At 44.1% G+C, this 15,699-nt stretch overlaps 1 protein-coding gene across 2 annotated transcripts in view; it reads right to left on the bottom strand.

Annotated features, from left to right (window-relative positions):
* Positions 1 to 15,699, bottom strand: part of LOC138285129 (interleukin-18-like) — a 126,846-nt gene that overhangs the window by 32,688 nt on the left and 78,459 nt on the right. Inside the window, exon 3 of one of the 2 annotated variants that reach the window (XM_069224696.1) lies at positions 10,726 to 10,872. The exons of the other annotated variant lie outside the window; for it this stretch is intronic. Within the exon in view, the coding sequence (XP_069080797.1) occupies positions 10,726 to 10,872 (147 nt within the window). The remainder of the gene's footprint in view (positions 1 to 10,725; positions 10,873 to 15,699) is intronic. 2 annotated transcript variants of the gene reach the window in all.

The raw sequence follows: 15,699 nt of genomic DNA, 5'->3' as shown, positions 1-15,699 counted from the left end.
GTCTGCCAGACTATGCTCCTTATTAAGACCTTGACAGAGGGATTTCCTCTATCACAAATGTGGCGGCTATCCCGTCCGCCGTATTATGATTCCATTATATTCAATATACGGAGGACAGGATATCCATCACATTTTTGATGTAGGAAACCCCTTCGTCAAGGTCATAATAAGGCCCTATGTGTCATTGTGCCACTCTTTCTCTACTCCTGAGTATTCCTAAAGATTCAATTCTTGACAGGCTTCCCTTTCTTCCTACACGCAATCTGTTTCAAGGACACATCTCATCACTATATACACCCTATCAATCTCCTACTGGTGATACTCAAATCCCATTTTGAAGTTAGAACACAGCTGTTTTAAAATCATTGAGAGAATCCTTCTTAGAACAATGATTTGCAGAGTTATACAAATGTAATAAAACATGTTTAGGCTAAACACACATCTTCTCTGCCCTCGCATCCCTCACAGATTTACAGCAATCTTATGTGCCTGACAGCGTCTCTGCCATCCATTACTGGGCAACCACTTGTGCTATGTTATCATTCCAAACATCCATCCCATCTCCAATTCTCTTCATGCCACCTTGTTCTACCTTTTATTTTTTTTAATCCCCAGGATCACAGAGACAGTAGGCTATTTACCGTCATTATATCTTCCCCCAATTCCTTTTAGGCCCACTTTGCAACCCTTTGGTAAAAATAGCTCATTTTCAAACTGTTCAACTTCATAAAAGTCACATGTACTTGACGTCCCTCATGTTTGTGTTGAGCATACCTGTTAGGAGGTAAGTCCACACAGCCAGGACTTGTTTAGTAGGTCTTTATTATACAGTATCCACAGAAGTGCCAGCTGCTTACTCGCTCCTTCCTTCAGCTCTCCAACCGTCCCCTCAAGAATCCTCAAGACATCTCCCTTCTATTCTCTGACATCATTAACCTAATGATGTCAGAGAACTAGCCAAATCCACAACACATCTCCCTCCTATAGAAATAACAAATAACTTAAACTTAACTATATTACAATAACATTACAAACAAATTGACAGAAAGGGTACAAGGAAAGAAATGAAGAAAAACACAATGCAAAACCTAAAAAAAACAGTGAGCTCCATTGACAGAATGTAGGCAGCTGATGCAAACTAGAATTAAAAAAAATAACCATAAATGATCAATATGTAATCACACGCCATATTACTGTCATAGCTTCCTTAAAGTGTAAAATTCTTCAAGTACTTGGGAACTGTTTTATTCCTTACACTCCTTCTAGCCTTCTCTCCAAGATCAGATCCACCAATATTTTCCTCAGATCCACCTATATTTTCCTCCTTGCACATTCTCCCAGTCATTGGTCTCTCATCCACACATTTGTCTAGGCGCGACATGCTCCACACATCACCTCCTTCCAAACAACAACATTCCTTCTTACTTGCACAATTTTCTTCGGTCCCATAAATTTAAACGCCCCTTACCTTGACCAAAAAGGTTTTTTAACATACACCATGTCACCTACATGCCACAACCTTTGATGAGCACCAGGTTTATCATCAAATGCTTCCTTATATTTTGCTTGATTCCCAATAACTCTATGTCGGATAGAATCTTCATCAACTGGTGATTCCCCAATCTCCTTATCAGACAACAACCACAAGAGGTTAAGTTTAGAACCTGCCAACCTACCTCTCAGGATTCTAAAGGGGAACATACCCGTAACAGCATTTGGAGCATTCCTGTGGGCCCATAATTTCTCCCTGAGGACAGTTTTTAAAGGGATTCTATTGTCCATGGCAGTCTGTGCACTAGCTATCACCAACTGGTTCATTTTTTCAACCAACCCATTAGCTTGGGGAGAATATAATGCAGTGTGAAAGTGAGAGATAGACAAATTGTTAAGAAAGTTCTTCATTTCCAGTGAAGTAAATTGCACACCATTATCAGTGACTATTACTTTCGGAATACCTTCACATGCAAAAATATCAGTTAAAAACTCTATGACAACTTTAGTGGTGATAGCACTCACACAACTAGCAGTGACCCACTTGGACATATAATCAACTAGCACAATTACAAATCTTTCATTGTGAGGTAGAGTTTCAAACGGTCCCACGAGATCTAATCCTAGTTTGCATCAAGATTCATCAGGAACACGAACCTTGGATAAAGGAGCAGTTCTTACACTTTTGGATTTATCATTCCTCGCACAATACACACAATTTTTCACGACTGCCTCAACTTGACTATCTAGGCCCGGCCACCAGTAACATTCTCTGACCCTAGCTTTAGTTAAGTTCCTACCTAAATGTCCCTCATGAGCTAAATTGACCAGTCTCTCGTACAACCCAGCCGGAGGAACCAACCTATCACATCTGAACAAATCATTTCCAACAATACTTAATTAATTTTTGGCATTCCAAAATGCCTTAACGCCTTATGGACAGTTGCCTAAATCAGGCCAGCCTTTCACAACATATTCTGAAACCAAATTGTGAACGGTTTCTCTTTCTCATTCTGACTCCCATCCTTCCTTGTCAATAGCTGGTTCCTTAATCCACAAAATTGGAAAATGATCATCCATGCTATGATTCGTCAAAGGCAAACAAGAAAGAAAATCTACCAGAAAGTTTTCTTTCCCTGGTAGATATTCCACATGAAAATTATATTCCATCAAATCTTCCACCCAACGTTTGATACGCGGAGTTGTGTTTTCTATACTACGGCACGAAAACATCTGCACCAACAGCCTGTGATCGCTTCTAAGTACAAATGGCAACCCCCACAGATAGTACTTAAAATGATTAACAGCCCAATTGCCTGGCAAAGCTTCCCGCTCTATTACCGAATAGCATCCATCTGCTTCTCTAAGTGAACGAGAGGCAAAGTCTACTACTCTCTCTTCACCATCTACCAATTGTGAGAGAACTGCACCCAGACCCTTCAGACTAGCATCCGTGGACAGCAAGGTTTTCCTCCTAGTATCAAAATAGCCCAGTGTAGGCATCTCTCCAATTCTGGATTTTACAATGTTAAAAGCCTCTTCACACTCCGAAGACTACACAAAATCCACACCTTTCTTTAACATGACTCTTAAAGGTTGTACCACACTCGCAAAGTTCCTAATAAACTTCGAGTAATATTCCGCCAGACCAAGAAATGATCGCACCTGATCTTTGTCAGAGGGAGAAGGCATCGATATGATTGATTTAGCCAATGTCACTTTAGGTTTAATACCATCACCTGAAATGGTATGCCCCAAGTAAGAAACTGTACCAACTTTGAACTTGCACTTTTCCTTCTTTAAGGTTAAACCTTTTTCCTTTAATCTCCTCAAAACTGCTCTGAGAGCAATGCCATGCTCCTCTTCATTTTCACTATAAATTAACATGTCGTCTTGAAAGAACAAAACAGAACCCAAACCCTTAAGCACTTCTTTCATTATTCTTTGGAAACATGCAGCAGCCGACGCTAGGCCCAATGGCATTCTGATAAATCTAAAAGCTCCCAAAGGCCTAACAAAGGAAGTTAAGTGTCTTGAGTCCTCATGAAGCAAACTTTGATGGTAAGCCACCGATAAATCTAACACACTAAATACTTTGGCCTGTGGAAGCATGGTTAAGGTTTCATTAATGTTCGGTAAAGGTTGGCGATCTACCCATATGCACTGGTTGAGACCCCTCAAGTCCACACACATCCTTATTTTAGATCTATTATACTTGGGAGCTAAAACTATGGAAGCCAACCATTCCGAAGCTTCAGTTTCCTCTATAACTCCCAAACTCAACAACCTATTAAGCTCATCCTGCAATGGAGTCAACATCAAATGAGGCACTTCCCTTACTTTATGCACTACTAGTTTGGCAGAAGATTTCAAAATGATTTTATGCTTGAAATCTGCCAACACCCCAATTTATCACTGAACACTTCAGGAAATTCGTTCCCAATGGAGGCATCATTTCCTATTGGAGATATGGAAAGAACTTGTTCAGGGGAATTTGGGTTGAGAATAATGCCCAGATCTTTTTGATAAACGCAAAAAGAACAATTGATGGACGGAATGTAGAACAAATCAAACATTCACCTCCAGTCACAGATCTGGGTTTAATCCATCAGTTTTTTTGCTCACCATGCCATTCCAGTTTGGACCCAGTCATATACAAATCAGTCTTAACCCTGTTCCTCATGGGAACAGTCCAGCCCAGACTGCCAGACCAGGTCCCCCCTGGACCAGAAACAAGCATTCTGGGACCGGTTTCGGGGTATCACCCCATTTCAGCCAGGCTAGCTTGAATCTAGTGGCATAGTGAGCACGGGACCCATGTCTAGGCATACCCTTCCCACTTGGAGTGACAGATTCAAAAAGAACAATTGATGGACAGAATGTAGAACAAATCAAACATTCACCTCCAGTCACAGAACTGGGTTTAATCCATCAGTTTTTTTGCTCACCCTGCCATTCCAGTTTGGACCCAGTCATATGCAAATCAGTCTTGACCCTGTTCCCCATGGGAACAGTCCAGCCCGAACTGCCAGACCAGGGCCTCCCTGGACCAGAAACAAGCATCCTGGGACCGGTTTCGGGGTATCACCCCTCTTCAGCCAGGCTAGCTTGAATCTGGTGGCATAGTGAGCACGGAACCCACGTCTGGGTATACCCTTCCCACTTGGGTTGACAAACGCAAAAGAACAATTTATGGACCGAATGTAGAACAAATCAAACATTCACCTCCAGTCACAGATCTGGGTTTAATCCATCAATTTTTTTGCTCACCATGACATTCCAGTTTGGACCCAGTCATATGCAAATCAGACTTGACCCTGTTCCCCATGGGAACAGCCCAGCCGAACTTCCAGACCAGGTCCTCTCTGGACCAGAAACAAGCATCCTCGGACCGGTTTCGGGGTATCACCCCTCTTCAGCCAGGCTAGCTTGAATCTGGTGGCATAGTGAGTACGGGACCCACGTCTGGGCATACCCTTTCCACTTGCGGTGACAAACGCAAAAAGAACAATTGATGGACGGAATGTAGAACAAATAAAACATTCACCTCCAGTCACAGATCTGGGTTTAATCCATCAGGTTGTTGCTCACCATGCCATTCCAGTTTGGACCCAGTCATATGCAAATCAGTCTTGACCCTGTTCCCCATGGGAACAGTTCAGCCCCAACTGCCAGACAAGGTCCTCCCTGGACCAGAAACAAGCATCCTGGGACCGGTTTCGGGGTATCACCCCTCTTCAGCCAGGCTAGCTTGAATCTGGTGGCATAGTGAGCACGGGACCCATGTCTGGGCATACCCTTCCCACTTGGGGTGAAAAACGCAAAAAGAACAATTGATGGACGGAATGTAGAACAAATCAAACATTCATCTCCAGTCACAGATCTGGGTTAAATCCATCAGTTTTTTTGCTCACCATGCCATTCCAGTTTGGACCCAGTCATATGCAAATCAGTCCAGCCCTAACTGCCAGACCAGGTCCTCCCTGGAACAGAGACAATCATCCTGGGATTGGTTTCAGGGTATCAACCCTCTTCAGCCAGGCTAGCTTGAATCTGGTGGCATCGTGAGCACAGGACCCACATCTGGGCATACCCTTCCCACTTGGGGCGACAAACGCAAAAAGAACAATTGATGGACGGAATGTAGAACAAATCAAACATTCACCTCCAGTCACAGATCTGGGTTTAATCCATCAGTTTTTTTGCTCACCATGCCATTCCAGTTTGGACCCAGTCATATGCAAATCAGTCTTGACCCTGTTCCCCATGGGACCCACGTCTGGGCATACCCTTCCCACTTGGGATGACGAACGCAAAAAGAACAATTGATGGACGGAATGTAGAATGTAGTGGTGATACCCCAAAACCGGTCCTAGGATGCTTGTTTCTGGTCCAGGGAGGACCTGGTCTGGCAGTTCGGGATGGACTGTTCCCATGGGGAACCGGGTCAAGACTGATTTGCATATGACTGGGTCCAAACTGGAATGGCATGGAGAGCAAAACAATTGATGGATTAAACCCAGATCTGTGACTGGGGGTGAATGTTTGATTTGTTCTACATTCCGTCCATCAACTGTTCTTTTTGCGTTTGTCGCCACAAGTGGGAAGCATATGCCCAGACGTGTGTCCCGTGCTCACTATGCCACCAGATTCAAGCTGCCTGGCTGAAGAGGGGTGATACCCTGAAACCGGTCCCAGAATGCTTGTTTCTGGTCCAGGGAGGACCTGGTCTGGCAGTTCGGGCTGGACTGTTCCGATGGGGAACAGGGTCAAGACTGATTTGCATATGACTGGGTCCAAACTGGAATGGCATGGTGAGCAAAGAAAATTGATGGATTAAACCCAGATCTGTGACTGGAGGTGAATGTTTGATTTGTTCTACATTCCGTCCATCAACTGTTCTTTTTGCGTTCGTCGCCCCAAGTGGGAAGGGTATGCCCAGAGGTGGGTCCCGTGCTCACTATGCCACCAGATTCAAGCTAGCCTGGCTGAAGAGTGGTGATACCCCAAAACCGGTCCTAGGATGCTTGTTTCTGGTCCAGGGAGGACCTGGTCTGGCAGTTCGGGATGGACTGTTCCCATGGGGAACCGGGTCAAGACTGATTTGCATATGACTGGGTCCAAACTGGAATGGCATGGTGAGCAAAACAATTGATGGATTATACCCAGATCTGTGACTGGGGGTGAATGTTTGATTTGTTCTACATTCCGTCCATCAACTGTTCTTTTTGCGTTTGTCGCCACAAGTGGGAAGGGTATGCCCAGAGGTGGGTCCCGTGCTCACTATGCCACCAGATTCAAGATAGCCTGGCTGAAGAGTGGTGATACCCCAAAACCGGTCCTAGGATGCTTGTTTCTGGTCCAGGGAGGACCTGGTCTGGCAGTTCGGGATGGACTGTTCCCATGGGGAACCGGGTCAAGACTGATTTGCATATGACTGGGTCCAAACTGGAATGGCATGGTGAGCAAAACAATTGATGGATTAAACCCAGATCTGTGACTGGGGGTGAATGTTTGATTTGTTCTACATTCCGTCCATCAACTGTTCTTTTTGCGTTTGTCGCCACAAGTGGGAAGCGTATGCCCAGACGTGGGTCCCGTGCTCACTATGCCACCAGATTCAAGCTAGCCTGGCTGAAGAGGGGTGATACCCCGAAACCGGTCCCAGAATGCTTGTTTCTGGTCCAGGGAGGACCTGGTCTGGCAGTTCGGGCTGGACTGTTCCCATGGGGAACAGGGTCAAGACTGATTTGCATATGACTGGGTCCAAACTGGAATGGCATGGTGAGCAAAAAAAATGGATGGATTAAACCCAGATCTGTGACTGGGGTGAATGTTTGATTTGTTCTACATTCCGTCCATCAACTGTTCTTTTTGCGTTCGTCGCCCCAAGTGGGAAGGGTATGCCCAGAGGTGGGTCCCGTGCTCACTATGCCACCAGAATCAAGCTAGCCTGGCTGAAGAGTGGTGATACCCCAAAACCGGTCCTAGGATGCTTGTTTCTGGTCCAGGGAGGACCTGGTCTGGCAGTTCGGGATGGACTGTTCCCATGGGGAACAGGGTCAAGACTGATTTGCATATGACTGGGTCCAAACTGGAATGGCATGGTGAGCAAAACAATTGATGGATTAAACCCAGATCTGTGACTGGGGGTGAATGTTTGATTTGTTCTACATTCTGTCCATCAACTGTTCTTTTTGCGTTTGTCGCCACAAGTGGGAAGCGTATGCCCAGACGAGGGTCCCGTGCTCACTATGCCACCAGATTTAAGCTAGCCTGGCTGAAGAGGGGTGATACCCTGAAACCGGTCCCAGAATGCTTGTTTCTGGTCCAGGGAGGACCTGGTCTGGCAGTTCGGGCTGGACTGTTCCCATGGGGAACAGGGTCAAGACTGATTTGCATATGACTGGGTCCAAACTGGAATGGCATGGTGAGCAAAGAAAATTGATGGATTAAACCCAGATCTGTGACTGGAGGTGAATGTTTGATTTGTTCTACATTCCGTCCATCAACTGTTCTTTTTGCGCAGATCTTTTTGATGTCTCCAACCCAACAAGTTGTCTCCTCCTTTGGCCACATAAATTTTCCCTACAGTTTCTCGCCCTTTGAATTTGATTGTCATCAATGAATAGTCAAATAAATCAATCCTCTGTCCACCGTAGCCTATGGGGTTAATGTCAGGGGGTGAAAGTTCAATGTGGTCACTACCAAAAATTGCCTCCCATTTTTTATCACCTATTAAGGTGAAAGGAGATCCTGAGTCCGCAAGGACAGGAACAACTTACCATCAATTTCTACATCACATTTTGGCATAACTAACTTGGTGTCACAATTTTGACTATCAGGGCACTTCACATTCAAGATCAACTGTTGACTTGACAATGCTACATCTACCACATTTATCCTCTGATTTTTGTAAACTTTTGCTAAATGTACCTTCTTTCCACAATTCCTGCAGTTGACATTCCTAGCAAAACATCTCGGATTATTTGCTAAATGTCCAGAGCTGCCACATTTGTAACATTTAAGTTTGGACTCTTTAGGCCTCTCACTGCCCCCTTTAAGATGACTTGCTGCTGAATTCTGTATGATATTTCTTTCTCGTAAACCTTCTTGAGTAGACATTCTAACTACTGCTGGATTAAATGAGGAATCAGCTAAACAGTTTGAAGTGGTGTTCTTCATTTCCTTAACCCAGGAAGTGGCATGCTCTAAACTCTCCACAATAGCAACAGCTTCATTCAGAGAGGGATTTTTTGCTAACAACTCTTCTTCCACTCTGGGATTATGGGTACATCTTACAAGTTGATCCCTGACAAGAGAGTCCGTTAAATCAGCAAATTCACAAGTCTGCGCTAATGTCTTAAGAGATGCAATGTAATTTCCCACTCTTTCGTCTCTAGCTTGTGCTCTCATGAAGAATTTATGTCTTTCCATTACTATATTTATCTGAGTATCAAAATGTTTCCTTAACATCATAACTGACATATCATATACATCTCTAGGGTCACCATCTGCAGTGCCCAGAGTAATTGGATCAAGGCTGCCATAGATATTCCTTCCTTCAATACCTAAATTATGCAGAAGAATTCCTTGTTTCCTTGCTGGCAAAAATATTTCTCCGCCAATGCCAATCAAATAAGATTAAAAAAGATTAATCAATTTTTTCCAAAGTAGAACAGGTTCTCCACATTCAGATAAAAATTGTGGTGGTTGAGACAAACTGAGAGTAGCCATTTGAGACATACTGTAGAAATATTCTTCAAAAGAAATAAATAAATAAATTAGCACAATGAAATACTCAAAGTACTTAAAATCAAGGATAGTTATGATGTATACATATTGTCCTTTCTTCCGTTTAAATAAAAATAACACTTCCAGGGGACCGGGTGTAAACAAGAGTATATAGAGCACGATGTGGTTTTGTGCCACAGAGCAGAACAGTTGGCAGTCTAGTCACTGTTTCAGTAAAAATACGTGAGATCTGACGTCCGTGTCAGTCTCGCGATGTATCAAAGTGAAAGTCTAATGTTGCCAGACTCGGAGCACGCGCCGTATGAGGAGACTCATGCGCCGTGTGAGGAGCCTCGTTCCGCGCTTCATTGCAGTTTCCTTGGAGCTTTAGCAGTGCAGGGTCCTTGCAGAACGCTGCTAAAGCTGATCTTCAAACGTGCGCACGTTCGCACGAGGTCTTTGGGGCGCGCGTCGGCTTACACGCTTATTTTTTTTTAAATGCACACATTTGGAACCTTGAGTGCGCAGGGTTCTTAGAGCACGCACCAGTCCACACGCTCGAGCTGCTGCCAAACTCAAAATGCGCACCAAAAAAAATGAAACGCGCCCTTGACCAAATACCTTTCTCCTTTTTCCTTCTTCTGCTCTCATCACCAGGATTTGTAGCTCTACAACTTTGAACCAGCTTTACCGGAGTTACGGCATTCTCCAACATGCGGCGCTACTCCACACAGTTACAGGTCAGCACTTCCAGGTTGCCGCACGCCAAAAGAAAAATCACTGTGTCGGACTTTATAATACTGCACACTGCTGGAGCAACTGCAGTAACAGTACAGCGCTTCTCCACAACTGTACTGCACACAACAGAGTTTTAGCTGTCAGTCCATCATGCGTCAGGCTCGGTGGATGCTGTAGACCCTCGTTGCCACTGTTAAGAGGTAAGTCCACACAGCCAGGACTTATTTAGTAGGTCTTTATTATACAGCATCCACATAAGTGCCAGCTGCTTACTCGCTCCTTCCTTCAGCTCTCCAACCGCCCCCTCCAGAATCCTCACGACATCTCCCTTCTATTCTCTGACATCATTAACCTAATGATGTCAGAGAACTAGCCAAATCCACAACAATACCACTTAAACCCCAGCTGAATTATATTGTGCAGGTCCAAGGCTTATTTGCATATGGCTGCCATGGTTTGGAGGGTAAAAGCAATGGACTGTATTGTGGCCCGAAATAATTACCAGTGGCTGAAATTACGTCAAGCATTCCATCCATTTGGTATTCCTTGAAGTCAGGCAGCAGGCACATCATGCACATGCATTTGTCAGTGTATGGACGTTGCCTGTTTCCCCATCTTCAATGGAAGGCAAGGCAATTCAACTGAAAATCCACCTTGATAATTTTATTATGAGTGAAACATTTTTGTCATTTCTTTCTATAAATATGTGTGCAGCAGTAAGAGAAAGTTTTAGAAAGAAAGAAGGTTATAGAAGTCATGTACCATGTCCGATGAGGCGGTGCTCGAATTTGGCCTGACAGCTTTGTTCTTTCTCCGGATAGGCCACCAGCATCAGCTTTGAGTGGTTTCGAAAAACTACCTGCCTGGGTTTGGAGTGAGGCAAGTATTTCCAGTGATCTGGTTCCAGATCTTTTATGAAAAATAAAAACATACAGTGCAAGAAGACATATATTATACTGCTGCTTTAAGTTATGGTGCGTTTAAAAATGTGCACATTAATGTATATTTTAGCAGAATTAATGAAGTAAGGACATTTACTCAGTCAACTACAAAGATTACAATACTGGCATTAACTACTGTTGGCTTCCTGAATTATTTAAGAATAACAGTTGTTGAATAGGGTTAGGAAGGAGCCTGGGAAAGTCTGTGTAATATTTTTGGAGACATTTGCTAACAAACATGTTGTGCACATGCCAATGGATATAAACAGCTCTTAAATGCCCATGCCCTTCTTTTTGTGCAACTGTAATTGACCCAGTCCGATAATCCCAGTATCAGCAATTAACATTGGTTATTGCATTAAGCATAGGGCATTAACACTTAAATAGGTGCATCTCTATTAAAGTATGCTGACTTTAGCATAACAAGATTAGCTTCACCTTATATAGCTAAGATAGTGTACAATGTTTTAAAGTAATATTTTCATTCATTTATCCTGTCACTTTGGTACATCCAGGCCCACGTTACAGAACACGTCCCTGGTGCACAGCTGGTGTGTACACCCTCCTTCTGCACCCTGGGGCACTTTGGTAGGTGCTTGTGCAGCCCCTTCTGTATTGAAGATTCCACCAGTTGTATCTTATTAGAGAGATCCCTCATTAGCTTAGCATCATGGGTCCATGCTAATGAGGGAAACTCTTTGCCTCTGCATCTGTGCTGTGTTACGGAAATGGGTGCAGAGGGAAAGAGACATTCAGGAGGCCCACTGATTATGCATCACAAACCGGTGGTGAACAGTCAGTGTGTCCCCAAGGGCAACCCCTGGAAAGAGGAAAGCGGGGTCTCACAGACCCCCGAGCTGTGCCCCTGAAGATGGGTGCAGCCACTCACTGCACCTGTCTCAAAGGGATCTCTGCCCCCTCCTGTGAAGTGCGGGATGGGTACCCCCTGCACTGTGAGTTGCAAACTGGCTGCTTCAATCAATCGGTCCATCTTTGGGGCAGCTTGGGTTTGCAGCTGCACTGGGTGCAGAACATTATCAATAATAGAGCACAACGTCCCCGCTTGTACCATGGCACACCTAGTTAACAGTGCACCACATTATAAATGGTAAAAGTGTGCCCTTCTTGTAATACAGCCCGCATTCATACCTTTGTGAATGCTAAGGTATCAACATATAGTATCATGTTTAAACAGCTTACTTAGCGACATAAGGCCTGATGTATATGCTGTATGTTCCGTACCTAATAATATGTGATGACTTAGTACAGCTCATGCAGGCTTCATGACTGACATGCATTCAATATGTAGTGTTTTCATTTTCTAGAAGAGTTGTATAAAATACACTGTATATGACTTCAGTATGCTATGTAATACATTGAATTTATTAAATGGGATTTGATTTTAGAACATATAGGGGGTCATTCTGACCCTGGCGGCCGGTGGCCGCCAGGGCCACCGACCACAGGAGCACCGCCAACAGGCTGGCGGTGCTCCAACGAGCATTCTGACCGCGGCGGTTCAGCCGCGGTCAGAAGCGGAAAGTCAGCGGTCTCCCGCCGACTTTCCGCTGCTCGTTTGAATCCTCCATGGCTGCGGAGCGCGCTCCGCAGCCATGAGGATTCTGACCCCCCCTACCGCCATCCTGTTCATGGCGGGAAAGCCGCCATGAACAGGATGGCGGTAGGGGGGGTCGCGGGGCCCCTGGGGGCCCCTGCCGTGCCCATGCCAATGGCATGGGCACGGCAGGGGCCCCCGTAAGAGGGCCCGCAAGGTATTTCAGTGTCTGCCTTGCAGACACTGAAATACGCGACGGGTGCTACTGCACCCGTCGCACCTTCCCACTCCGCCGGCTCGATTACGAGCCGGCATCCTCGTGGGAAGGGAGTTTTTCCCTGGGCTGGCGGGCGGTCTTTTGGAGACCGCCCGCCAGCCCAGGGAAAAACTCATAATACCCTCCGCGGTCTTCTGACCGCGGAGCGGTATTATGGGGGCGGAATTCTGGCGGGCGGCCTCCGCCGCCCGCCAGAATTAGAATCAGCCCCATAGTGTAGTTTTCTGAATATTTTGACTGGTATTTTATATGCAGCTTTATAAATGATGCATTATGTTTTTTCCACATCTATATTGTATGACTTTGGTACATAATCTGCAGTAAAATACTGAAAGATGCATAGCCATGAAGACAGCCGAAGCAGAATGCCATAGAATGCATAGTGGCAGTTTATACTATATGCTTATTGAAAAACAGAAGTAAAAGAAAGCCGAGGAGAACCAACCAAATACCAGAAAAAATCAGAACGAAGGAACCAATATCCACTCAAAGTGACAGAAAATTTAAAGAAGAAAATCCAGGAGCACCCTTCAAGTACTCTGCAAGAAACACACAGGGAGAAAACAACCAAGATCAACTCCAGGACGAGAATAATCTCAACCTGGTTGCTAAAGAAGGATGACCTTCCATGAGGTGGTCTCCTCCTTAACACCTGACGTAGCTGAAAGGCCACCCCACTTAGTCAATCAACCACACCAGTGCAACAAAAAGAAACACCAGAAATTAAAAAAATCACAAGTTTGGCCGCAATCCATACTCACCAATTGGCAGAGAAGGCAACACTACCACCAAACAGAGACGAAGCACAATTACAACCTCGGATGCTTCAAGACTCACAAAAAACAAAAGGGGAAGTCCAGGTCCAAACCCTTTCCTTGGAGAAGGGAGGAAAGGGCAACAAGTTGAAACAGAAAAGTAGACATCAGACTCAGAGGCCGCCTGGACAGCACACTATCACGCTGACACATGACTCAAAACATAAGGGGCTCTTACGTGACATCTTCAACACTCACGAAATAAGAAGAACAAGTTGTCATGCCCTTCTTTTCGGTTTGCAAGGCTCGAGTTGCCTGGTAGTACTTTGCTTGGTAAAGTTTTGCATCATCGCGGAGAAGTTTTTAAAGCTGGTACATAATTGATCTTGAAGAGTACATCGCTGCCAGAGCTGCCTCGATCTAAACTCAAAAAGAGCCTTAGGCACCTTATTAAAAGCTGAAGTCGATGGAAAAGGGAAAAAATGAATCACTATTATATAACAAGTTTGCCATGCAACCTGAGCTGAACTCAGTATTGTAAGATAATGACTTTCTCCAGGCGTATGAACAAATATCGTGACGTTACCTGAGCGTGTCTTCTGACGGCTTCAAGAGCCATTGATGTGACCATCATGCATTCTTTGCCGGACTTTCTAAACTTTCTAAGCACTGACACTTTCATGTTTTATGACTGGCTACTGCCCGCTGGGGGCAAAAGAACATTCGTGCTGATCTTATTTAAGCGCACTTATAGAGGAACCAGGGGCCACAGGGACTTTCACGTATGTTTAGCTGTCACTTACCATGGACATTTCTACACTAATATTGACAATGTTGAATTGTACCATTGACATTGGTGCCTACGCTGTGAATGATGACAATGGATGACCCTGATAGCATACAGTATTTTTATAAATGTTTTTAAAAGTGTCCCTTGACTGTGCATGCAATATTTATCTGCTTCTGTATTCGCTAATTGTACATTATAAGGACTGTCCGTTTTATCATGCAACTTTTTGCACTTCTATGGACAATACTGAAACGGATCATTGGCAATGTGCACTTTGAATGATGGCACTGGATGACCTTATTAGCATATAGATTTTTTCTACATATGTTCTAAAAGTTTCCTTTGACCATTAAAATGTATTTTAATTATCTTCATATTTGCTATTAGCACTGTATCGTTATTAAAAAATGCAATACATAAGGGGAGTGATGGCAAAGAAGCCCAAAGACCTAGTCAGACAATGTGTGGAAAGCGGCTTATTACATGGTGCGGCTGTGCGACCTCACCTGTATAATAAATTAATTACCTGTACTGGGCAAGCCAGATTTGTTTGAAAAACCTTAGCGCAACCCTGGGTAGTGTTGGAGTGTGTTTTGTTAATCAATATTAATATGAAAAGCTTGCAATATATTGTGTGATTAAACTGCATAGAAAATGTTTTAACGTAGAAAATAATGCACGCGTTGAAATGTGCCCACGGGGAGTGGCTATCAATGTATACGAAGACTAATGAAAAGCTTATTAATTCTGAAATTTTATATGCAATAATGTCTGAATTTGTATTAGTATATCATAGTTAGAGTTGTGTGTTAAGTGTTTGCTTTATTAAATCAGAGGGCCTTAGCTTAGCGAGGGTTTGGGCCTCGCTGCCTGGCCTCATATTGAATTGTATTTTCTAACGTGTAATGTGCTGTTTTCCTGAAGGACACAAAGCTGTATTTTTCCAGGAGTTATGTGTGTGTAGTCGTAGTAAATTCTTTCTCATGAGAACCGGCTTGCTCAAGGCGACGTTCTTGCTATATGCAACAGTGTAATTTGTAACAGGTGCAAGGTTAACCGTACTAGGAGAAGACAATGAAGACACTGACTGGAGCGCAAAGTGTAACATTTTCTACCTGACATTCTAACTGTTGAAGACATCAATAACTTGGACCAATCCGCAACATGGGAACTACAAATTGTGGAACGTTCTAGTAGGGTACTTGCCAAATTATTGGGTAGAGATAATAATGCACCAAACTTCATGCAATGAGGAATTAGGGAATAGTTAGACAATTTTCATTTAAAGGCGTGACCCAAGAAGAAACCAGCTCACTTCACTCCAATTCACTCCATTTCGCCACCTCCAGTTGTCATTCCTATTGCTCTAGCGTTTTCCTGAGTTTATTCTGAGTACTTTAAAACCATCCTCTACCCCA

Source organism: Pleurodeles waltl, chromosome 3_1 (genome assembly GCF_031143425.1).
Source record: "Pleurodeles waltl isolate 20211129_DDA chromosome 3_1, aPleWal1.hap1.20221129, whole genome shotgun sequence".
NCBI lineage: Eukaryota > Metazoa > Chordata > Amphibia > Caudata > Salamandridae > Pleurodeles > Pleurodeles waltl.
This window is presented reverse-complemented; position numbering and strand designations above follow the sequence as displayed.